Source organism: Dermacentor andersoni, chromosome 4 (genome assembly GCF_023375885.2).
Source record: "Dermacentor andersoni chromosome 4, qqDerAnde1_hic_scaffold, whole genome shotgun sequence".
Taxonomy (NCBI): Eukaryota; Metazoa; Arthropoda; class Arachnida; order Ixodida; family Ixodidae; genus Dermacentor; species Dermacentor andersoni.
This window is the reverse complement of record NC_092817.1, coordinates 221494733-221521166: the sequence shown is the minus strand read 5'-3', so window position 1 is coordinate 221521166 and position 26434 is coordinate 221494733. Positions and strand designations below refer to the sequence as shown.

Below are 26434 nucleotides of genomic sequence, written 5' to 3'. Positions count from 1 at the left end.
AATCAAGTCCAGCGGCTTAAAGCAAGTGGCTATCCTGAACAACTGTTGTCATCCTTGGCGGAAGTTTTATTGCAAGAGGCTCGTTCCTCCAAGAAACAGCGCGAAGCGGGTGATGTTTTAACCAAGACTGTTGCAATCCCGTATATACATGGTGTGTCCCATCGCATCAAGAAAGCCGCAGGCCGGGCTGGTATAAAGGTCGTGTTCACTGCGCCTAACAAGTTGGGAAGGATGTGCAAAAAAATAAACGAAAGCCGGAGAACACCTGGACCGTGCAATAAGCAACATGTCGCCAAGCCTGTAGATTGCAGTACCAATGTAGTGTATTCCATTCCCACCTCTTGCGGCTGCACTTACATAGGGCAAACAGGACGCTGTATCAATGAACGCTTGTGTGAGCATGCGCACTGTGTCAAGATTAAGACTAGCAGTAATCTGACTGTTCATTGTGCCAAGTGTGGCTGTTCTCCACTCCTTGACGACACACATGTGTTGAAAAGGTACAGCAATCAGATGGCCAGAGAAATCTTTGAGGCATTTTCAATGTGTCAGGAGCCACCTGTGTTAGTTCCCCTTCCATAGCACTTTGTGATAAAGAACTTAAGTTCCTTAGAAGTTAAGCAGTTTGGCCTGTGTCCACCATGTTATGGTTTCCTTTATATTGTTTAATGTTATTGATGCATGCGCAGCAGTAGTTGACCGACGATGACTCGCCTTCCCCTCCCCTTCTTTCACTCTCTTTATGCCTGTTGCAAATTGTATATATCTGCGCAGGCTCCAATAAAGGTGTTGTTGGCAGCCAGCGCTTGTCCTGTGTCCTTCCTTGTCCGTGTTTTTTGGCGCTGTTTTAAATATGAATGATTGGGGCACGCACTGAATGTCCGCGCCGCTTGCCGAACAACGAGCCAAAGAGGAAGAGCCTTCTTTCCGCGCCCAAGTAACCCCGCTGTTAGGTGGCGTTAGCAGAGCTACACTCGCGCCATCTCTCGCGATGCACTTCAACCACACTGACTGCCACGGACATCAAACCATGCGGCGAAGCCGGATTACAGGAGACGGGACCTACGCGGAAAAACAACATATCAAGGGACGCGCGCATCCCCACACCGTGCACGTAAGGAATGTGCGGACGGAGCTGCAAAAACCACAGCAAGTAATCAGCGAGCTCTGTACATACATGCATGAACTCCGGAACGATGGCGCTGCAATAGACCGGCGTGCTCCAGCGCCCCCGGCCGTCATCGCAAAAAGAGGCATGTTTTCACCGCCGGACGACGCACTACCCCATTCCAGTATACCATAGCTTTAGCTTGTTTAGACATTATTGTCATGTGGTTGTGACGGTTGAGGACATAGCAACAAAACTGTGAATGGCGAAACTAAATTTATTGGGCGAACCTGTGCGCAGAAAAAACAGGCTACACTCAATGCTCAACGAAAACGGCGAACACAGTCGGCGATCGTCGAAAATCTGATCATCAGGTCAAGCGCGTCGGCTTTTAAACATCAGTCGTCGAATGTTCCAGAGTAATCACTGGGACCCGCTTGTCTTCCACAAAGTTCCAGACTATTTGTGTCGCGCATACATGCAATCAGATTAAACAAGGTTCGGTGACAGACATCGGATGGAACCATTGATAACGTTCCAGAAACTTGAGATACATGCAGGCGCGTCCTGCGCTGTGCGATAACATTCGTTAGGCAGTGAACTGTGGTTGCCCGATAAAGATAAACAAGTACTGTCACGATCCACCCCGGGTCGTGAACAAGGGAGGGCTTGTGGCACCCTCCGAAAGACGGACGCTCCGCAGCGTGGTGGCGCTGACCGATGACTGACCGGCGAGCAGTCGTGCTCGTCGGTGTTTATTGTGTTGCGGTGACCAATGTTGCCTGCCGAACTTTAGCAGGCCACCGAGCTTGGCGGGCGAACAAAGATTATGCCCGTGGGGGCGTCACATACTTGCTACACCCCTTGCCCCCAGTTTGTCAAATGAAAAACAAACGTCCATGTTCACACTATGAGGCTCTGCCTCCACCCTAGCTGGGTCGATGCTGCCTGCTATCCAGGCGAGTAACGGTCCGGTGGCCTCCGCCGTCGAGTACTCCGCCTGGGCACCGGTGTTGATGGGTCGGGTGTGGCAACGCCGGGTGCTGCCTGAGCCAGCCTCGCTCCATCTGGAGGGTCCGTAGTGGTCGGCCTCGTGAGTGGTGCCGAGCTCGACACCGGTCCAACAGGTGCCGCACCACTGGTTACGGTTGCCGCCTCCGAGGTGGGTGGTACTCCTCTGGAAGCGACTGGTGCTGCCACTAGTCCTCCTGCGGGCTGGGACTCAGTGGCAGTCGAGGGTGCTGGCCAGGTCCCGAGGCGAGGCCTGACATGGTCGGCGTGTCTGTGCCAAATGGCCCCATCTGGCATGTGCACGAGCAGCGATGAGGCGCTGGCAGGGGACACCACCTGTCCGGCAGACCAGGGTGGGCCAGGACGGAAGTTCCTGGCGACAACTGGAGCTCCCGACTCTGGCAAAAGGCCTGGGACCGCACCCTTGGTCAGCAGCCAGCTTCTGCTTCAGCTTCTGCGTCTCTGATTGAGCCTCGCGCAGCTTGCGCCTGCTGCGGGAGACCTCGCTCTTGAGCTGCCTGTTGTGGCTCTGCAGGCTCGTTATAATGTGCCGCATCTCCCGGTTGATTGGCTGAGCCTGCTCGCTGGACACCGACGACGCCTCGAACTCAATGCGTAGATTCTCGTACTCGAGACGAATCTGCGCGATGTTGTCCTCGAGGTGGATGACTTCCGAGCGGACCTTCTTCTGGACAACCAGCTCCTCGCTTTCCATCTGCTCAATGTGGCGAAGGTGTGAGTTTTTGACTGTGGACAGCAAGGAGCGACACTCGTCCAGCTGAGTGTTGAGTTGCATGCTCTCGTTGTGCAGCACGGAGAACTGGCTCTGCAGGTCCTCCAAGCGCAGGGAGGCTGCTCCGCCACCACCGCCAGAGCCCCCAAAATCCACATGCAGGCAGGACCAGGGTCTCTGTGGGAATGGCCAGGGGGTGCTTTCCACATAACGCGAGGCTCGATGATGCCCCTGGCAGATTTGGCAGCTCTGCACCACATGCAGGATGGCTTCCGGGTACTCTGGCAGACGAATGCCCAGTACATGAATCCAGTTTCGGCCCAGCAGCGTCGGCAACGACCCCTTCGTTAAGTAAAGGGGAAGGGTTGCCTCCCTGTCGCCAAAACGAACGCTGACCTGTGCCTGACCCTGGACCTGGGAGAGTTGCCCGGAAGAGCTGCACAGCATCACGCCCGAAGCCTCGACGGACACGCCAGGGAAAGTACGCTTGAAGAGCTTCCCGGCCATTACAGACACGCTGGCCCCCGTGTCCAGCTCCATGGAAATGGAGTGCCCGCAGATTTCGACGGTCAGCATGTATGGCGGCACAGACGACGGTACAAAGCCTGTGTGCCACATGTCGAAAATCGGCGGGTCCTCGGCCACGACGTGGATCCTGGCCGAGGAAGAACTTGAGCTTGCTGCCGCATGCCTCCGCCGCGTACCCTTGCGACGGCTACCCTGGCCGCGGGCTTGTGTTGTACCTGGGCTTGAATCCGGCTGCTGCTTGCTGTTCATCCTCCCACTTCGGCATACACGTGCCAGGTGCCCAGTTTTCCCGCACGTAAAGCATTGTGCTTGAGAGAACTGGCACTGTGAAGGGGAGTGGGCACCACCACAGCGACCGCAGGTACTGCCCTTTGTCGCGAACTTGTTGACCGCCACTTCCGCCGACGGTGAGCCAGTCGCACGGGAAATCTCGCCGGCATCCTTGGCGGCAGCTTCCATTGCCAGCGCTGCCTTCACGGCGTCGTCCAGCGACGGGTCGGGAAGCTTCAGGAGTCGTGTCTGCATGGCGGGGTTGTTGATTACGCAGACGAAACGGTCCCGGAGCAGCGAGTCCAGTTGGTCCCCGAAGGCGCAGGCACTCGCTAACCCTCGTAGCGCAGCCACGAATTGCCCGAGGGTCTCTCCTTCCCGGCGGCTCCGGTCACTCCGGTTGTTGAAGCGGAAACGCTCCATTAGCGTGGACGGTGCTGGGTTAAAATGCGAGCGCAGTATGGCAAGCAGCTCACCCAGCGTCTTAACGTGCGGCGTGGCTGGCTTGAGAAGGTCGAGCAAGAGGCTGAAGACGCGGGTCCCGCAGCTGGCCAGGAAAATGTCCCGCTGTTTGGCCTCGGGTGTGTCGTTTGCTCGGAGGAACACGTGGGCTTATCGTAAGTTTTCCAGGCGGACCTATCTCCCTCGAACGGCTCGAGCCTTCCGTAGAGCGGCATGGCGGCAGCAATGGGGGGCGGTGTTTCGCCGCTCGCGGCGGCGTGGGACGCTCCGTAGGTACTCGTCGCCAGTGTCATGATCCACCCCGGGTCGTGAACAAGGGAGGGCTTGTGGCACCCTCCGAAAGACGGACGCTCCGCAGCGTGGTGATGCTGAACGATGACTGACCGATGACTGACCGGCGAGCAGCCGTGCTCGTCGGTGTTTATGGATGGATGGATGGATGGCGGCTATACCCTTTGTAACGGGCGGCGGCTGGCGCCACCTAGCCTTTTGCTCCCCCTCCTACTTTAGTATTCTTTTTTTCCTTTCTTTATATCCTCTTTTCCTTAACCTAGTTTTTACTCCCCTCCCCCCCCCCAATATAACTATCTAAAACAGTAGAGGAAACATTATCTCCCCGATTTATGGTATTATCTCTCCCTCGACTTCCTCCACCAATCCTCTAGCCTCCCCTTCGTTACTGCCACTCTTTTCTCGTCTATTTGCCCTCGTTCCCCGGGAAAACCTAATGCCCCTTCCATATCTGTCACTGTTCCCTCTGCCAGGGTCGGGCGAAAATCTGTGCATCTCAGCACTATATGCTCAGTGGTCTCCATTTCGGCTCCGCAAGCTGTGCACCGAAGGTCCACGTCTTCAAATTTAGCCCTGTATGTTTTCGTTCTCAAAATCCCCGTCCTAGCTTCGAATAATAGTGAGCTGCCCCGCGAGTTATCAAATAAGAGTTCTCTCTTAATCTCCTGTTTTTGTGACCTATACATTGATAGCGCTGGCTTTCCGAGCATTCTTTCTTCCCACATTTTTCTTTCCGTCTCCTTCACCTTCTTTCCCACACTAGAACCACGTTTGACCCCCTCCCTCGGCTGTAGGTATCTATTCCTCAGCTTCCTCATTCTGAGTGTCCACTTTGTGTTCAAACTTTTCATGTACAGATATTTGCACACTTTTTCTGCCCACCTTTTTTCCTCCAGTGCTGGGAGTCTCTGTTCAAATTTTAGCTTACTTATTGCCTCTCTACCTTCGGATGACGTCCATCCCATGTCCCCCTGCACTCCGTCATTAGGGGTGCTCCCGTGTGCTCCTAAGGCCAACCTGCCTACACTTCTCTGTCTCGTTTCCATGCATGCCTGAACTTCCGATTTCATGCACAGTACTGAATTTCCGAATGTGAGGCCAGGTACCATAACCCCTTTCCATAAGCCCCTAACCACCTCGTACCTATTATAGTTCCAAAGTGCCTTGTGTTTCATTACAGCTGAGTTCCTTTTCACTTTTTCAATCATAATTTTTTCCTGTTCTTCCAAGTACTTTTTGCCCTCATTTAGCCATATGCCCAAATACTTGTATTTTTCAACATGATCAATCTTAGTGCTTTGTATTTCCAATGGTTCCCCCTTTTCTTCATTGTATACTATTATCCCAGACTTCTCTCTACTGAATTGCAGTCCCAATTTTTCTCCCTCCTCTCCACATATGTTCATTAGTTCCTGTAGCCCTACTCGGGTGTCAGCAAGCAGTACAATATCATCTGCATACATCAGTCCGGCTAGTACTTGAGCTACCTTCTGCCCTTCCAGCATATAGCCTATGTCAGTTCCTATTGTGCTCTGTTCTAGTCTCTTTTCCATTTGGATCATGTAAATCATAAAAAGCAGGGGAGACAATGGACAGCCCTGCCTGAGACCTCTTCTTATTTTAGCTGGCTTTGCAGTTTCCCCCTCCCATGTTATCTCTACCTCATTATCTGTATAAACTTGTTGTAGGAACTCAATCATCTTTCTATCTAGACCATATTCCCTCAACTGGCTACATAACTTTTCTCGGTTTACATTATCATAGGCTCCTCTAATGTCTAAAAAAGCTATCCATAGCGGTTTCTGCCTGGCTGTCGCTACCTCTATGCACTGTGTTATAACAAATAAATTATCATCTAGCCTTCTGTTCCTTCTAAATCCATTCTGCAGTTCTCCCAAGATCTCTTCACGTTCTGCCCATTCCTCCATTCTCTTTTTCACCATCTGCATTGCTACTCTGTATATGACTGATGTGATAGTTATTGGCCTGTAGGATTTAATGTTGTCCTTGCTTCCCTTACCTTTGTAAACTAATATCATTCTGCTTGATTTCCAGTCCTGTGGAACATCTCCCCCTACTACTATTTGTTCAAAAAGTTGTCGTAATTTTAAGTTACTTTTCTGGCCTAATATGCTTATCAATTTCATAGGTATGCTATCAGGTCCGGTCGCTGTTCCCACGGGGAACTTGTGTTCAATTCTGTCCCATTCCTTACTTGTCATCCTTCTGTACTCCTCCTCTAATTCTGTCCTGCTGTTGTCATTGTTCTCCCTTTCGCTACCCACTTGCTCTGCGAATGCTGCCTCTATTGTTAACCTAATATATTCCTGAGCTTCCTCTCCCTCTACCTTTGTTCCTTCTGGTGTGGTCAGTGAGTGCTGAACCACCTCTGTCTTCTTACTCTGTTGCCTTATGTGTTCCCAAAATTTCTTAGAGGCATTTCTGTCTTTTTTTCGTATCTCTAACATCCACTGTACCACAACTTTTGCTATCTTGGCTTGAATTAATGCCAATGCTTCTCTTTTCATTGCAAGGTAATCCTCCCATTTTGTCTCCACCTCTTCTGGTGTGGCTCCCCTTTTCTTCGCTGCTCTGTGTTTTCTGCACGCATCTTTGCGTTGCTCTATGGCCTTCTTAACTTCTCGGTCCCACCAGCTTTTCGGTTTATATTTTCCCTGCTTACTTCCTAGTTTCCTAATCTGTCCCTTCTCTAGCTCTCGTTTAAAAATACCTAGTAACTCGTCGTATGTCCATGCCCTTTGCGGTTGCTTGGATACCATGCTTTCAATGTTTTTCGCCACTTCTTGTAGCTGCCTGTCATTCAATTTGCTCATACCTTTCCTTTCTTTAGTTTCTACCAGTGGTACTGTCCTTCCAAAACTGCTTTTGATTCGTTTGTGATCACTCCCCAGGCTTTTTGTACCTTCCTCATCAATTTCCATCCATCCCAACCGTTCATACAGCTTGTGGGACATTAGGCAGTAGTCGATTGTCGAGTGGGTGTTATTTCTTTCCCATGTTATTTTCCCGTCGCATTTAATTTCAGTATTAACTATCACAAAATCATGAGCCTCGCAAAAATCTACCAATATCTGCCCTGTTGCATCTGTCGCCCCGTCAAAGTATTCCAAATGTGCATTCATGTCCCCTAGGATGATTGTCTCCCGTTTCATAGCTAACTCCCTGATGTCCTTGGCCATACATTTGAAATGTTTTGCATTCTCCTCTTTCGACTCATTCCCCGTTTTCAGATACACAACTCCCAGGATTGTCTCAACATTCCCTACGGTGCCCTTGAGCCACATGTGCTCACTGCAGCTCTCCCTTACCCTTTCCCAGTCCTGTCCCTTCACTAGCGCCCCAAGGCCTCCTCCTCTGCGTTCTTTCCTTTTTCTGTTGCACCCAATTAACCCAGGTGCATCCCGCAATGAATGGTGGCTCTTCCTCATCTCTTAAAAGGGTTTCGGCAACTCCATACAGCTGAAAATTTTCCATTTGTAAGTGTTCTTCTATTTCGTCCCACTTAATGCGATTTCTTCCCCCCTGCATGTTGATGAACCCCACATTTACTGCCTTCTTCTTCCTCTTCCTCCTCCGTGCTCCTGTCCTGCCCCCCCTCCCCTGTCCTTCATCTTTTACGTTTTGGCTTGCAGGGTCGCCCTGCGTGCCTGTAAAAAAGCCTGAGCCCTACGACCCACCCTCGTTCCTACCTTCCATCCCGCTGGTGTAGTGTAGTGAATGCCATCCGGGCCGAAAGGGGGAAGTTTTTCCCCCCAATCATTCTGTTCACCTCCACCACATCCCACCTGAGGGCTCGCCTCAACTCCCTAATCACTACATTTGCCGCCACTACCTGTTCTTCAATGAAAGGGCCCTGTCCCCTGACCTCTGGGACAGTACACAGGGCAATGTGCACCGCCTCAGAGGTCGCCCTTAATTTCGCCACTCCCTCTTGAATCTGTCTGCCCAGCATTCGCCCCCTATTCTGCAGGACGTCATTCACCCCAGCGTGCAAAAATACCAGGTTTCTTCCCTCTCTGTTTTCACTCAGTTTGCTTTTGGCTCTCTCCGCCACAGCTTCGAATCGAGCCCCCGGCATGCATTCGACCTTCACTCGTCTGTCATACTGCACTGTTCTGAGGAGTGCTGTTTGCATTCGCAATACGTTGGAGCTTCCAACGACCCAGACCTTTTTGTCTTCAAGCAAATCTTGCCTCCCTCCTGTCTCTGTCGGCTGGGTCTTCCCTGCCTCCTCGCCTTCTCTGCCTCCTGTCGTCTCATCCCTCTGTACCTGTGTCTCTCGCGGTCCCCACGTTAACGTGTTTGCCCCCAATTCTGCTCCACTGGGTGATCCTCCTGCTTCCTTTTCCTTCAGTTCCTGCTGTGCCCCCCTCTCAGCTTCTCTCTCTCTCATCTCTTTCAATTGTTTTTCCAATTGCTGCCCTTTCTCTCGCTCCTCACTCCATTTTCGTTCTACAGCCTCCATTCTTGAGGCCCACTCCCTCTCTACCCTTTCCTCAAACTCTGCGCGTTTCGTTTTTTCTTTCTCGAGTTCCTCCTTTGTCCTCGCCATTTCACTCTTTAGCTGCTTCTCCAAATTCTCAATCACCTTACACAGCCTGCACACGAAGCCGTTCCCTTCCGCCTCCGCCACGGTGTTGAATGTCGTTTCATCCAAATAACACCACCGTTCACACCTCTCACACTGGACGAGGTCCCCACCTTCCTCCTTGGCTTTTCTAGCCGGTCGTCCCATGAATTCTCTTGTCCTACTGTTATTTAACAGTGTAAAAGCGAGGAAAAAAATTAACTATAATAAAGACCACTGGGAATCTCTAGAAGAATAAAGAGAGCTAGTAAAATAACCAAACCAATAACCAGGGGAAAAAAGAAAAAACAGAACAAAAAACACACTTTTAGCCCTAACTAATAAACCTTTAGTCCTAACTGTTATGTGTTGGCCATGACCTACTTTATCGCCCTACTTTGGCTAAGTGTTCTCCTGGCTTCGCAGTGCTCCAATTCTCTGCAACCTACGTTTCTATGCTGGCCCTATTTCCATTCAGATTTCCCGCCGCTGCAATTAGAAATAAGAATAGAAATTAAAGTTAGCTGTCGGCATCCGTCCGTCTTGGCTCGCTCCGTCTTTTGTGGTGCGGTGACCAATGTTGCATGCCGAGCTTTAGCAGGCCACCGAGCTTGGCGGGCGAACCAAGATTATGCCCGAGGGGGCGTCACATACTTGCTACAAGTAAACGTGCCATTATTAAATTTCTGCCATGTTTCCACACAACAGTTGGTGCATTCACACACATGATGCCCTGTACAGATGCTATGCTGTGAGCAGTTTGTACTAATGAAACCAGATGGTGTCACCAGTAATATGTGTGCCTCCATCCATTTCTGGCCTTGTGTGAAGCCGAAATGTGCAGATAGTGGCGGCTGGGTGCAGTGCGTACTGGTATTTGTCAGTTGTAGTGAGAAAATACAGCAAGTTGGTAGAAACACAATGTTGTATGAATAGTTGTTTGAATTGCACAGTGCAGTGCACGCAACAGTGTGGGCTTCTTCGATTTTCCACTTCTGGCTACCCGCGGGCTGCCAGAGCCAGCCAGAGCGCCTTCGTTTTTCTCGCGTTGCTCCGCCCACCGCGTGACGCACTTCCGCCGGGCGTTCGTTTTCTAGCCAACGTTTTCTAGCCAACGGTTCTAGCCAACGTTTTTAGATTAGTTGGTTCTAGCCAATGCCTCCTTTACTAGATGCCTGCCACGTGAGCCGAGAAGCTGGTTCGTGCCCCTCTCCTCTTTACTCTTCCCCACCCGGGTAAAACCGGGTCGGCTGCGAGCGCTAGCTGCGGTGGCCGCTGCAAACCTAAATCACGTAGCTCTGCCTCCGAGATTTTAGCGGCGTTTGTTGCGATCTCGGAGGCTGGACCCGCGGTGTCTCGTCAAGCCATTGGTCGAGCGCGTGCCAGCCTAATAATCGTCACTTCCTCCGCAACAGGAAGTGGGTCGGCTGCGAGCGCCGTCTCTCCGCCATTACCCTGAACTACGGGAACCTCCGCTCCAATGGGAAGACTAGCGACGCGGCAGGCATCTAGTAAAGGAGGCATTGTTCTAGCCATAGAGTTTCCTACAAAAAATTACTAGAGGGAACTCTGGCGCTGCAGTCGTTGTCCTACCATGGGAATGATGGGAAGTACATGGATTTGTCTGATTTTCGTGCTTGTGGATTCAGACGTTTTTGTGGCTTTGTATTTTACGCTATATAGATCTTATTGTATATTTCGGCGCAATCTATATTCTTCGAAGTGCAGAAGACGCCGGGAACGCAAAAAATTGCTATTAATTGCAACGATTGAGCTTGTCCAGGTGGCCAAATCGAAACGCGCCAAGCATTTCATTCGCTTGCCGATACATGCGTCCGTGGCTTAATGGTTTCAATATCAGACTTCTGTGCTAGAGTCCCTGTGTTCGAACCCTGCCGTCGGGCAATGTTAATGATGTTTATTTAATTATTTATTGCGCAATATACTGTTGAAAATGACGAGTTTACAAAGTCACAAAGCCGTTTGAAGCCAAAAGGACGAAGTTTAGGCAAATCCATGTACTTCCCATAATTCCCATGCTGGGACAACCGCTCCCATTGCAGCTCTCGTAGACACTAGCGCCAGAGTTCCCTCTAGTAATTCTTGTAGGAAACTCTATGGTTCTAGCCACCGTTTATAAAGCCACCGTTTATTTCGCCATACAAATGCGGAAGGTATGGAACGCCAGCGCCGAGATACACAGACGCTCAATTAGATTCACACGATTTATAACATTGTTTATAGATGTTTTGATCAATAAACTGATTCATAGACAACGTAGTTTTCTACAGCAGTTTTAAAGCGTTTGAACGGATTAAAAACCAAAAGCGTGAAATGTACACGCACGAAAGCGACGATTCTGCCAAAAACGAAATGTAATCGCCGATGCCCACCTTTTTCTAAATCACTGATCGTTTGTACGCATACGTGCGCTAACTCCTAAAGCTTGTACAGCGCAGATAATGACGCCGTGAAGCGTGAAGTTAAGCGCCGTGCGAAAGCACAACGGAGCACTAGGCGCCCATAGCAGACGATACGCTTCCTTGGCGCAAGCTTCGACAGCAGCGCCGCGGTGGCGGGTGCAGAGGCGGGCCGCATACTCGCTGCATGCGCGGCGAGGAGAAGCGGAACTGAAAAGTATCTATACTGTGGTTCTAGCTACCCGCGGGCTGCCAGAACCTGCCAGGACGATTTTGCTGCTCTCTGGAAGTTCTCTGGCTAGCAGACGACTAAAAGAGGCGATGGGCGCTCGCCGCCATCTTTGCTGGGATTTCACGGATTGCAACGCGGGCGCTTGAGGACTCACATTTACCTCGCTCAGCCAACTGTCTACGGTCATCTTCGGGTTTCCTTACTTCTAGCATTATCTTTTTAGGTGCTAACGCTCCGTTCCGCATCGCGAAGCGGTGTGATATGAGCCATGGTGAACCGTTTGAAGCTTCTGTGTGTGTGTATATGTGTGTGTGTCCCCTGATTGCTTCTTCGCAGCGGTGAACAGAGCGCCGCGCTCTCATGCGTGCATGTTAACTGCATCGTGTTCCACGCAAGTTGTAGACGCTCATTCACACATTGCGGTACATTTTGGATTCGTCTTTTACTGGTGGCGTTCCTTTTCACATATCTCGCGTATGTATATCTCTCCAATCTCTGCAATTAGCGAAGGCTTTGCAGCTAGCCCGTGTCCGATCCGTCTCTCCGTCGTATGCTTAGGTGGCAGCTCGAAACCGATATGTGGTCGAACTGCAGGCCGTTGATATAAGAATACACTGATTGCACTCTGTACATTATACACACGTACATTGGCTTATTGCTCTCATGATTGCGACCAATGTTTTTCGTGTGAAACGTCTCGCTGGTCACAGGCGACGTGCATTTTCATGCGCCAGCCGCGTCCCCAGCTCCTTGGGGTCAAAATGAGAAGCACCATCAGCCACAACAAACTTTCTGAAATCGAAGCCCATGCAAGCAGGTTGGCGCGAAATTTTATGCGTATGAGACGTACCCGATAACCTGCTTTTTCATGTCTTGTGATGACACAGCGCCAACTCATCAATGTCGCCGTTGGGCGACGTGATCGCTGCGAACAGGTATCCTCCAACTATCCCTTTCGAGTATACAATCACGATTTCGCGTCTTGTCATCCGCCGCGTCGGGGGCCATCTGTTGCGCTGCGCAAGGCGAGGTTGGCCCAGTACGCGTCCTGCGCCGAGACGCGTGAAATCGCGCGAAAGTGATCGTATTCCTGAATGCAATTATATTGTCACGTGGTAGTGACGTTAAAGAACACAGTAGCAGTACTGTGAAAGACAAAACTAGCTTTTATTGGGTGAACCTGTGCCCACAAAACAGGCTACACTTAACGCACAACGATAGCGGCGAACACAGTCGGCGATTGTCGAAAATCTGATCAGCGGGTCAAGCGCGTCGGCTTTTATACAACAGTCGTCGAATGTTCCAGACTAATCGTTGGGACCTGCATGCCTTCCACAAAGTTCTACAACATTCGAGTCACGCGATGAAATCAGATAATACAAGGTTCGGCGACAACAGACAGCGGATAGAAGCATCGATAACTTTCCAGAAACTTCGGATACATGCAGACGCGTCCCGCGCTGTGCGATAACATTTTGTTAGGCGGCGAAACGTGGTTGCCCGATAAAGATAAGTACACGTGTCAATATATTTTCAAGCTGGTAACGCATAAATGGGCCGACTACGCCGAGCGCGCGCTGGCCTCGCCGGGCGCTGCCATGCTGGTAGCATGTTTACATTTGGCCAGCTGTACCGGCGTTCGATTTTGCAAACTTCGGGCAGGTTCGGGTTGTCTTGGGATCCCAGCCCACGTGACTTCCTGTCAGAACCGGAACTAGCTGGCTGACATCTGGCTGCCAGCGGGCTGCCAGAACTCCGAAAATCGAAGAGGCCCAGTGGTGGTCTGCTGAAAGGGGATGGCATTGACAAACTGCGCTGGATAAATGTTGCCACCTTAAGCTGCCCGGCCTACGCTTGTGGTCCTGGGAGAGCTGAGGTACAGCATGGCCTGTTTCTGTGCTGGCCAAGCCTCTCAAAGCCCTGTTCCCAGTGTCGGGCATGCACCTTGGCCCCTCGCCTGCTGCTGCTGCAATTGTCACATCAGTGTGGGTGATGAGCCATCAGTGTGTGCTATCATCTTGCCTCCATCGGACATTGACTTCTGCGCTGTCGACACTGTGCAGCACATTAGTTCATCCACAGACTTCACTTAATTCATTTGTGTGTTGTGGGGTCTCAAATGTGCTCTTGGGACAAAGGAATGACAACGCAGTAGTGCAAACAATCAAAAGGGCATTTATTGCACCTTTCGTACCCTAATGCCAGCTAGCCAAGTTACTATCCACAGAATATGCTGATGGGTGCGCGACAAATCGAAGAAGTCTGACTCTCCGCAATCGGATAGCAAGCGAAAATTCGCCCCTATGCTGGAAACCAATGCCTAATCATTTGCATGTACGGTCACACAAATGGTAGCCCGTTTGAACGATCGTGTTCATCCATTCTGATATTCTGGTCCTAAGCCTTTTGCAGGATGGTCCTGCAAAGCAAGTCGGCACACGCACAAAAGGTTCACACCGTTCGCTGACCCCAAGTTGAAGAGGAAGAGCATACTCCCTGTTGCACCTGAGTAACTCCGCTGTTAAGTGCCGTTAGCAGCGCAACACTCATGCCATCTCTCGCACTAGTCTGCAACCACACCTACCGCTGCCAGTGCAAAGACATGCACTACAGGAGACGAGGCCATGCGGGGATAACAATATTAGGGGATGCGTGAAAGTCGAGCGTCCCCACAGTGTCCAGTTTTAATGTATGCATCAGTTCATTGTAGTCTGATCTTTGTATCATGTAAAGTCTTTCTCTGTTCGTTAAGCCATTTTAGTATCTGAGGCTTGGGAACACAGCATAAATGATGTTGTCATTTGTACAAGCAGTGATGGGCCTATGAAAGCACAGAGCTTACGTATGTGCAAAAGCCATGGTCGTTTGCTGCACAAAGATGGCCCACATGCAAAATGCAGCAAACAAACAAGCACCTCGATGAAAAAAACTCTTCTGGCCTCGCTCTGGTCAGATTTATGGTGGCTCAACTGAGGTTTGGTTCGGCCAAGCTTGACAACACAGCTTGGGGCCTGACATTGGCCGACTACCATGTGTGACCATCAGCCCCACACTCGTGTGCACGGACATCATAGCGGGGGGGGGGGGGGGGGGGGGGGGGGGGCATGAGCCGCACTGAGTGGCTTAAATTATGTGCGCCTACCAGGCACTTGGTCTGCAGGTCAGATGTGAGCCTCATAGCAGTTCCAAGAACACCCATCTTCAAGCTGCGGGTCTACTGAAGAATTACGCTGCCTTATGACTACTGCAGTTACCCATCCAGGGCCTGGTGGAAATTTCTGGCATATACCTGATCGCCAGGTTTTGTGTGGATTCGAGGTTTGTCCTTCTGCTTGCATGTGATTTTCAATTCAATTGCTTCCGTAAAACTTGACTGGAGGTCAGGTCGCAGAAGGTCTATTGCAGTCTTCAGTTTGCATCCCATCAGTAGCTGAGGTGGGCAGTGCCCTGCGACTTCATGTGGTAACGCCTTATATGTAAATATTATGCGTGAATTTCCATTCACAAATCTCCATAACCAAACTTCGATTTTCTTTTCATCGTTCGGACCGCCCGTTCTGCAGTTTCATTGAATGCTTGGCGGTAAGAAAGCGCCAACATCAGGGCTTATTTTGTCGGTGCATTCTTTGCTTCAAGGCTTTGTCGTGATGGCGGCATCTCGTTGATATGCCATCGTGATGGTCTTTTCAGCGTCTTCAGCTGGGGCAAAGGATCTTTGTCAGTTCAACAAACAGCAACCACACCTCCATCGGTTGCTGCTTTTAGTTTTCCGGATATGGGCTTGCAGACTGGCCCGGGGCTGGGCCAGTGTATGGTCGGCATTGTAGGCACATGTAGCGGCCTGGTGACAGCGAAGGGGACAGTCATCGAGGGCCCCACTGAGTGGCGGCAAGATGGTCGGCGATATCACACGGCATTTCACTTTGCTGCGGGCGCAGCATGCTAACGGCAAAACCTTGCAGTCCCGTCTTGTGACCCACTTCTCTGCAGTGGTACTAGAGTGGGCGGTGGACAGGAGTGTGCCAGACATCTGTCCTCCTTGGGTAGTTGCGCTAAGCGATAGGTGGGCGAGCTGGCGGTGGTGGACGATGGAACTGCAGTGTTACCAGGCCCTAGTGTGGTCGCGGAGGGGTACTTTGTCAGCGGGCGACAGTGGCGTAGGTCATCGCTTCAGGTTGAGGGTGTGGCTCTTCTAGCTGTACTTCGGTAACTCCCTATGACCACTGGATTTCATCTCGGACTAAGTCAGCAATCGAATTAACTTAAGGCTGCAATGCTGCGAGCATCTTCCGAAGTTCTTCGAGCACAACTTTTCTTGCTGTCTTTCAGCACAACTTGTCTGAAGTGCGATTTCAGTCACATGTGATGGAAATCGCAGTCGCAAGAGCCCCCTTCTACGGCTACAACAAACCGGTTGGTAGCACGTCCCAGCGATCGCTGCGATTTTTTGTCGAAATTGCATCGAGAACCACAAGAGCGATTTCGCGGTTTGTTTTGGGAAATGGTCTCGGTCGCTCCACAAGCCTTGAACAATGCAACTAATTCAGTGGAGCCATAGACAGTGCAAGTGGTACGTTACCATCACTATTGAGAAATGAACAAGGCAGATAAAATCTTGTAGGTCAGATTCGCTTCTGCGATTTTTATGCATTTGTTGACCCTATACATTGCTAATCAGGTGATGCATGTTTTTCTTTTCGTTCATTGGCTTCAGCTGCCAATATTATGTACTTTTGCATACCTTTACATTATTTACATGCGCTGTGAGTTGTAAGCACTACTAGGTGTCAGTCAGAGGAAGACATGGCCTTCGGATGTCGTCCCAATTTTCTGGTTTGTTGCACACAAGCTACTCATGATGTACGAAAACATCAGAGTTGTAGCACAGCATGGTATGCTTTTACAGAAGGAACAATTTAGAGAATATGCAACTACGGTCAAGACATGACAGCATAATATCCGACGTGTCAACGTCACGCTATATCCGCAATCATTTTGTTCCAGTCTGTTGGTTTTGGCTTTCACATGTATTGTCCTGGAGAATTCTCTAATTACAAGGTTCGGTAACTTCCGCTGCGAGACGCAACTGCTTTTCAAGCTCGCAAAGCGAATGTGCAAACTATATAGGTTGGCTTCAGAGGCAGGAGGCAAGGCACCAAGGCAATCAGTAGGCAAGCTCTCCCAAGTAACAAAGGACGTAATAAAGAAACCTAATAAAAAATAAAAGTGTCCACCCCAAGAGAGAGGATACAATTTGCGGAACTGTCAAAACTGATCAACAAGGCGAAAATAAGGGATATTCGAAACTATAACACGAGAAAGACTGAAGAAGCCGTAAAAAATGGACGCAGCCTGAAATCGGTGAGAAAGAAACTTGGCATAGGACAAACCAAGATGTATGCACTGAAAGATAAGCAGGGTAATATCATCAGCAATCTCGAAGATATAGTAAAAGCAGCGGAAGAATTCTATACTGACCTGTACAGTACCCAGAGCAGTCAGGATGCCTCAATTAGAGACAGAAATGAACAGGATACAGGAACTCCTCCTATAACTAGCGATGAGCTCAGAAGGGCCTTGCAAGACATGAAATGAGGAAGGGCAGCAGGAGAAGATGGAATAACAGTCGACTTAATTAAAGATGGAGGAGACATAATGCTTGAAAAACTATTGGCTCTTTATACGAAGTGTCTCTCGACTTCAAGGGTCCCAGGAAACTGGAAGAATGCAAACATTATACTAATCCACAAAAAGGGAGACATTAAAAAATTGAAAAAATCAGGCCCATTAGCTTACTCCCAGTATTATATAAAATATTTACCAAAATAATCTCCAATAGAATAAGGGCAAGGCTGTATTTTAATCAACCAAGTGAACAGGCTGGCTTCAGGAAGGGATACTCTACAATGGATCACATCCATGTCATCAATCAGGTTATCAAGAAATCCGCAGAGTACAATAAGCCTCTCTATATGGCTTTCATAGATTATGAAAAAGCATTTGACACAGTAGAGACACCAGCAGTCATAGCGGCATTACGTAATCAAGGAGTACAGAATGCTTACGTAAATACCTAGGAAAATGTCTACAGAGGTTCTACAGATACCTTAATTCCTGGCACAAAAAGTTTTAAGACAAAAAGTTTTAAGATGTACCTAAATTCTACACAAGAAAAGCAGGAAGATACCTATAAAGAAAGGGGCCAGACAGGGAGACACAATCTCTCCAATGCTATTAACTGTGTGCTTAGAAGAAGTATTCAAGCTATTAAACTGGAAAGGCTTAGGAGTAAAGATCGACGGCGAATATCTCAGCAACCTTTGGTTTGCCGATGACATTGTTCTATTCAGCAACAATGCAGACGAGTTACAACAAATGATTGAGGACCTTAACAGAGAGAGTGAAAGAGTGGGGTTGAGGATTAACATGCAGAAGACAAAGATAATATTAAATACCGGGCAAGGAACAAGGGGTAGTTCCTTGCCCGGGGTAGTGACCGGGGTAGTTGGAGAAGTATGGGAGAGGCCTTTGCCCTGCAGTGGGCGTAATCAGGCTGATGATGATGATGATGAAGGAACAAGAGTTCGGGATCGCCAGTCGGCCTCTAAAGTATGTGAAGGAGTATGTTTACCATGCTCCTTCACAAAGCAGGCAAGCACCTTTTTATAAGCAGCAGATAAAACATTAAACAAAATCAAATCAAAGTCGTGCAGTGAAGCCAGCCAATAGTATCTCTTTCTGTGAATGAGTGAATGAGAGCATCTCTTCAAATGTGGATGGTTCTTGCATGTCCACAGCTAATAAAGTGTGCAGACACATGACGACGCATGGGAAGAAGATGGATGCAATGCTGCCCATGAGTTTGCAATTACATGTATTATTGCATAAACTCGTATAACCGTATCAAGTCATTACTGCCTCTATAAAATAAGTATCACACAACTTGCAAGACATACAAAGACAGCATGACATTTGTGTATCTCAATTTTCTTTTTGTTAGATTGTAAGATGCAGCTGCTTACAGTTTTATTCAATGGTGTGATTTAATGGCACACATGTGCAGACTCCCCAAAATTCTACTCAGCCTAGCTCATGTGAACTCAGACTCCACCAAGCTTGCTTGGACTTATATAGACCTCTGAACTCGTTTATCTTTTGCGGGCGAGCGCTTTTTACCGTCTAACAAATGTTATCACTCAGTGGAGGACGCGGCTGCATGAATCCGAAGTTTCTGGAACGTTATGGATGCTTCTAACCGCTGTCTATTATCGCCGAAATTTGTGTAATCTGATAGCATATATACGCGATGCGAATGATGTAGAACTTTCTGGAAGACACGTGGGCACCAGCAATTAGTCTGGAACATTCGATGGCTCATGTATAAAAGCTGACGCTGATGAGATTTCGACGATCGCGGACTGTGTTTGCCGCTGTCACCGTTCTTTGAGTGTAGCCTGTCTTTGTGGGCACAGGTTCGTCCAATGAAAGTTAGTTCAACATTTGAAGATCCGGAAAGCTGGCTTGAGACGTACAAGAGGGCCGCTACATTTAACATCTGGAACAGCGAAGACAAACTGCGACATGTCTTTTTCGCATTGGAAGACACCGCCAAGATGTGGTTTGAGAACCGAGAAGCCACCTTAATGACGTGGGACCTGTTCCGAAGTGGCTTCCTGCAGACATTCACAAGCGTCGTACACCGAGAACGAGCCCAAACTTGACTAAAAACCTGAGTGCAGCTGCCTAATGAGACCATCGTGATCTTCACGGAGTAGATGAGCCATATATTCCGCCACACCAACCAGAAAATGTCTGAGGAGAAGAAAGTTTGCCTACTCATGCGTGGTGTGAAGAAGGAACTTCTCGCTGGAATGATACGAAGCCCACCGAAGACCGTCGACGAGTTTCTTCGTGAGGCCACCAGCTCGAAAGACACTCGAAATGCGGAACCGGCAATTCAACCGCCGCACAAACTCTGCAGCTACGCCGGAGTTCAATCGCTGGCCACCGACGATCTGCGTGAGACTATCAGAGCGGTCGTACGGGAAGAGCTGCAGAAGTTCTACTCTAGGTCGCAGCCTCAAGTGGCCTCAATCGCCGAAATAGTCAAAGAAGCGTTTCAGCGATCGCTTAGAGTTTCTGAGGTGCAAACACAATCACCACAGCCCAGCTAGAAGTAATGAGCTACACCGCCACCGCCCTCCGTCAAGGTCCCCCTCCACGACCGTGCCAGGCCGCTTTAATGCCGCCATTCTGTTGTCCACTGCCGCTGCTGCCAGCACGCCCACCCGTCGCCCAGCACAGCTACGCGAGGAAGACAGACATTTGGCGCGCCCCGACCACCGCCCGCTCTGCTACCATTGCGGGGATGCCAGCCATGTGTACCACCGATGCCCATACCATGACTTGGGACTGCGAGGGTTCGCCATCAATGCACCACACCCTCGGGAAGGTGAACGCTCTCGTGACATCGCCGACTACCTCGCTGCTACTCAGTGGAGCCCTCGACGACCGTTCCGTTCGCCGTCACCAGGCCGCTACATGTGCTCACAACGCCGACCATTACCGGCCCAGCCGCGACCCAGTCTGCAAGCCCATGTTTGGAAAACTAAACACAGCGACCGATGAAGATGCAGTTGCTGTTTATTGAACTGACAAATATCCTCCGCCGCAGCTGAAGACTGCAAAAAGACTATCACGATGGCGTATCAATGGCCGCCATCCCGACAAAGCCTACAAGCAAAGAATATGCCGAAAAAATAAGCCCTGATGTGAAGTTCCAGCTCATATGACGTACAGGTCAACACGATGCAGCCGTAATTCAACGCAAGGCCAAACTGCAACGCAAGACAAAGAACCACAGATCTAGACGTGCTTCTCGATGGCTATGCAGTCACCGCCTTAGTGGACACCGGAGCCGACTACTCCGTCATGAGTGGACCCGAGGGTCCACTCCGTCCACTCTGCAGCCCAGTTGAAGAAGGTTAAGACTGCATGGGAAGGCCCTCAAATTCAGACCGCTTGAAGACACCTAATAACGCTGACTGGAATCTGCGCCACAAGAATTACAGTTCAAGAGCGGACCTACCCTGCCACCTTCGTTATCCTCCAACAGTGTTCAAGAGATATCATTCTCAGCATGGACTTCCTGAACCAACACGGTGCAATCATCAACCTGAAGTTTAAGTCGATAATGCTGTCGGAAGATCAAGCGATACAGCCGGAGAGCTCTCGTCATCATGCCTTGAGTGTGCTCGAAGATCAAGTCAGCATCATGTCTCGCTGGCATGGCCCCTGTTTGCAGCAGTCATGATTGTGGTGCTACTGCGTGGGCTTGTACTTCTTTGAGTCTTGCAAAATATGCACCTTCGTCTCAAGCAACAGAACTTTGCGCTTTGTCGGCACCATCTTCCACTAACTGGGCTGTCCGCTGCTTCGGGGCTGCTTCCGTGGCGCATTTCCACGCTCGCTGACAGAGTGCAGAAAGGGCAGGCACTGTTTCCTTTATTACTTCTTTTTCCCTCTCTCTCCTGATGCTTGGAGCATAGTGGAGCACGATCATGGACAACGCAGACGTGAAGTGGCTGCCACCATCTGGTGGCGTGCTGCACCAACTTGCAACGCTCTCCGTTGCTTTCACATTTGGCGCACAGGCAGGACATGTTGCGCAGTAATAGAGGCGGATACAAACTTGCGTAGGCAAACTTTTCACTCTGTCTCGACATCGTTCGTTTAAGGGGAACTTAGCAATGCAAATGTCAGTTATTCTACATGGGAACCGCCATCCAGAAGGCAAAAGTTTTATAATTATATTCGATATTAGGTAAATTAAATATTCTTGCATATGGTTTTCTTTCTTATAGCCTTAATGCATAAGTTGATATCTTAAGTCAACTCTTTGTTACAGCTAATGTATCCAATCATACCTGTTCATCGCCTTTCCTTTCGCAAAGTAATTCTAAACCTGTATATCCACCACCTGTGCACCCTACTGCGCAACTCAACTGATTTTTCATTCAAACAGTGAATGATTGAAATCATTTGCCCACGAGCGCTGCGCACCACTCCAATCCTAACCACTTCAAGTCATTCATCGAAGACCTCGCACAAATGTAATACCCACCCTTCATGCAAAACCCACACCAGGGGCATTTGAGGTACAAACAAACAAACAAACAAACAAACAAACAAACAAACAAACAAACAAACAAACAAACAAACAAACAAACAAATATGTGGTATCGTTAAAAGTGGACTGCACTGTAGTACGTTTCATTACCCTCACAAATGGCAAAAAGTCATGCATTGTCAGATTGAGCAAATGAGTGTGTCACCCTAGTAAAACTATAACTCTAAAAATTATATAGATAAAATTTTCTTGAATAAATATCTTCTGGCCACCGGATATCACAGGACAGCAGCAACCGCTTGCAATTTTATGCCTTTCTTTTCTATAGAAACTGTAGCACTTAAAAACTAAGGTTCTTTTTCACCTTGTTTTTTATGGTTCTAATGTGATTTAGAAATCAAACTTTTATTGATAGAAACAATTTAGAAATGTAGGATGTTCATAGTCTTGCAGCTGACAATTGTTTGGCCTAAAAATCTTGCCGATTCACTCACGATTGCTTCCGCTTTTAACACCTATTTTCATATGTTCACACAGGATAACTTTTCACTTCCACCTTTTAGCTGTGACTCATACCCTCCTATGGAAGACATCGTCGTCTCTTGTTCAGGTGTTCTGAACATGATCCTCCATTTAGATGTTAAAAAGAGCTGCGGCCCAGATGACATACCCAATTCCTTCCTTGTTCACTACTCACTTTGGACAAGCAGATACCTCTCTGTTATCTTCCGTAAATCATTATCCACCGCCACTGTTCACTAATCCTGGAAGCTTGCTAAGGTCATTCCGATGTACAAATCTGGTAGCGCTTAACTTCTGCAGAAATACAGACCCATTTCCTTAACTGCCCATTCATGCAAGTTACTCGAACGTATAATTTTTAAACACATCAAGGAATTTCTTGAAAGCCACAATATCCTATCCAATCACCAGCACGGTTTCCATCGTGGATATAACACTACTACCCAACTAGTCGAATTCACGCACAATATTTGGCAGTCATTAGATTTAGGCGGACAGATTGATGGCATTTTTGTTGACTTATCCAAAGATTTCGATACCGTCCCACACCCAAAACTTTTCTACAAGTTTAACTCCATTCTAAATAACCCTTCTCTGGTTGGTTGGATACATAGCTTCCTAACCCAGCGTTCTCTGTTTGTGCACTTAATGGCTCTATTTCCTCTCCTGTCAGTCCGGCGTCCCACAAGGTTCCATTTTAGGCCCGCTTCTTTTCTTATTATATATTAATAACTTGCCGCATTGCGTGTCCGTTAATATTCGTCTTTACGCTGATGATTGCATCCTCCATCATAATATTATGTATTATAATATCATATTATATATTATATCATAATATTAACACACTAATGAATCATGATTTACTTAATGACTCATTTGCAAAATTTTGTAGGTGGTGCAAGGAATGGCAAATGAACATGAATTTCTCTAAATCTGTTTCCATGTCCTTTTCCAGATGCCCATCTCCATCACTTTTCACATACTTTTTCCATGGTCAAGATTTAAAAAGAGTAAGGGCCGATTTACGCTCGAGCCGCCCATCACCGCAAGCCACACCGCACGCTTGCGGTCACGCGAAAAATTGCACGTATCCAGCACTTGTGCACAAATTACCATTTACACTGTGTGCACAGTGTATACCTTACACACTGTAAACCGAAATTAGTGCACAAGTGTTTGATACGTGCAATTTTTCGCACGATGCGCGGCTCGAGCGTAAATCGGCCCTAACCGAATTTAAATACCTTGGTCTTCATTTCTCTTATGACATGTCATGGTTGAAACACATTGATATCATATGCAACAAAGCTTTTAGACATTTCAGTTACATCCATTGTTCATTGCGTAAGGCTCCAAAGGATACCAAACTGCTGACGTATAAAACACATATCCGCCCCCTTCTTGATTATGGCTGCATCATATGGAATCCTTACAAGAAATCCGATATTAAAAAATTAGAATCAGTCCAAAAGAAATCAGTGCGCTTCATTTTTCGCAACTATAGTTGAGATTTCTCCCCTTCTCATTATACAGCTACAGGTCTTACAGTTATTTCATCCCACCGCCGCTTAGAATGCATGAAATTTTTACACACGCTGGTTCATTCTGAGCGCCTTGTTACACTAAATAATTATTTGAACTTTAGTCCACCTTCTATCACTAGGAGTTCTCATAATCTCAACTTCACCCCTTTCTTTTGCCGAACGGAGATGTTCAAGCACAGCTTCTTTCCATTGGCCATTGAACTCTGGAATTCACTACCTGGAAGCATCCATTTTTTACCTATGCAAGAATTTTTGGAAACCATTGCATTTACTTGATATTCATATTTTTTTGTGCCTGTATTTGGTTTTCTTGCTTTCCTTTTTTTTCTTCATTCCCTCACTGCCCACTCCTGCAACAGCCTCACCAAGGTTGCAGCATGTGTAAATAAATAAAATAAATAAATAAAAAAACAGTTTTTATAATCGCTTAAACAGCATCGAAACAATTGTTTTCTTAAAAGCGCATACTGGCCAAAAAGTGCCTTGATCAAAAAGTGCAAACTGAGAAAAAATTATTCGAAGTCTTCAAAACATGTCATTTCATTCTCCAGGCAACGGTGCTCAATAAGATGTTTCGGCTCCATAGCTTAGGCCCCCTCCTTCAAATCAAAGCTGCTCAGTGGCAACTGCCTCAAGCTCTCTTTTCTTTTCAGCTTTCGAGCTGTCGTGCTCAGGTTTGTGCTCGTCAGATGCTGGCCTTAGTAGCTTGCACCCTGTGTTTTCTCATTTGGACACCATAGCCAAGATCCACCTGCTCTAGCACTCTCCTGATGCCCTGTACTCTTTTGCTGAACTTGAATATAGCGAAGGATGTTGCTGTTCTCAGAGATGCGAGCTCTGTCTTCGGGCAGTACTGAACGATTCATTCCCATTTCGCATCTGCATCAGCGAACGTCATGTCAGGAGTTCTGGCTTGCTGAGCCCAAAATGCACGAAAAACTAGCTTTCTAACAGGTGAATTGACTCTGCGTTAGGCTCCTCTCCCATCCTACAGCAACACCTTGAAAACAGTGCTTGTAGATGCTTTCAACAGAAAATCCATGTCATCGCCAAGTAAAGAAAAGGACAATTTTCGTTTCTATTGTGTAAATGATTACCAAACTTGGTGATGAGCTTCCTTATATGCTTAGGAATCCAAAACAAACAAAATTAGAAAATGTGTTTTTCGGTGAAAATTGTCTGGTCTAGTCATTTAGAACTCACAAGCGCAGTGCATACAATGCATTGCGCTTGTGTCTGCAAAGTATTATGGCACTACGTGTTGTGAAAAAGAGCTGAAAGTTCATGTCAAATGCCCTTGTGGGTGCCGCACTCCCAGCTGAAGAGTCGACATCAATTGCACAAGTGCACCTATGTTAATTGCAGTACTGTGACATCACTCACAGTGGCACGTGATTGAGAATTATTCGAGGCAACATTTGTTTGATCTCTTGCTTCATATGACGATTTATACTTCAGAGAAACAATAGAATGTACAAACCGAACGTCTGCATGCCTTTGTTTCACTCTGTGCTGTAGCAAGAGGAACGAACTTTCGTTTCGTCTGCTTGTTACCACATCGTGCAGTCGTGCGCGCAGAAAACAAAACTATCTACCACTTTCTACTGGGTTCCAATGCGCGATTGTGCTCTTTGATCCGCTTGCGTCTGCCTCAGTGCTTGTCACTGTGACACTAACTTATACAGATAATCAGGTGTTCTCATGCAGAGCGAACAAAATTGTGCACTGCACGATTTTGCACTGCCACTGGAAGTGCACCACTAAGCAAAAACACGTGAGAAAATAATAATAAAGAAGAGATGGTGGGGCCCGTTACATATTTATCACACAATCCTTCTGCTCTGGTATGTGAGAATGCAAGGAAGGAATTTCACTTGCGAAGGCTAGACGAGGAAAAGTGGAGAGAGTGTCTATGCAGGTGGTGAAGATTGCCACCTATCTCTTACATCTCAGAAGTGGGCAATGTTATCTGCAAGCTGCACATTGTTGAAATTTTCCCCATTGATCCTTACACCTAAGTATTCCTAAGTTGGGCAGCATATTTTGTTGGTACTTAAGCACATTATAAACTTTGTATTTTGTTTTTTCACTTTTTCTAAAAACCAACATGACTTCCAAACGGCACATATCAGTGATGCATTGTTTTGTGGTAAGGTCACTGTACCTGATGACTGTTGGTCTAGCTGCAGCTTGGCTTGTTCCTTGGACCGCATTTGGCGCTTCAGCTCTCTGAACTCTTTGCGGATCTCTCCACTGCAACAAAAGGCGACAAAGATGCAGGTACCAAATATAGCTCGTCATGTGGTTTACTGACACATGAAACACTAGCGACATAAATGAGCAGCATTTAGACAGGACAGTGCTGCAATGGGTAGTGAACCATGTCAACTATATGTGCTGGTTATTCTTTCTAAAACAAATGAGGCATTCATTTTATGCTTTTAATGTTTGAAAGGGGCCCTGCAACATGTTAGAGAAAGCTTGTTGAATGCACCGAATGGCATCGCCCTCAATGTGGCGAGCTTGGGTACTTCGTAAACGGGTTGTGACGAATGAGAGTGCCACTTTGATGATTGGTCAAAAATGTCACGTGTGA

General features: G+C 48.1%; 1 protein-coding gene across 5 annotated transcripts in view; it reads right to left on the bottom strand.

Moving 5' to 3' along the window:
• LOC126538397 (spliceosome-associated protein CWC27 homolog) overlaps positions 1-26434 on the bottom strand; it is a 275758-nt gene that overhangs the window by 61188 nt on the left and 188136 nt on the right. For all 5 annotated transcript variants that reach the window (XR_008613958.1, XM_055074766.2, XM_055074768.2 and 2 more), the window contains exon 8: positions 26003-26091. Coding sequence is in view for 4 of the 5 variants with exons in the window: in XM_055074766.2 (XP_054930741.1) it covers positions 26003-26091 (89 nt within the window). In the remaining variant the exon portion in view is untranslated. The remainder of the gene's footprint in view (positions 1-26002; positions 26092-26434) is intronic.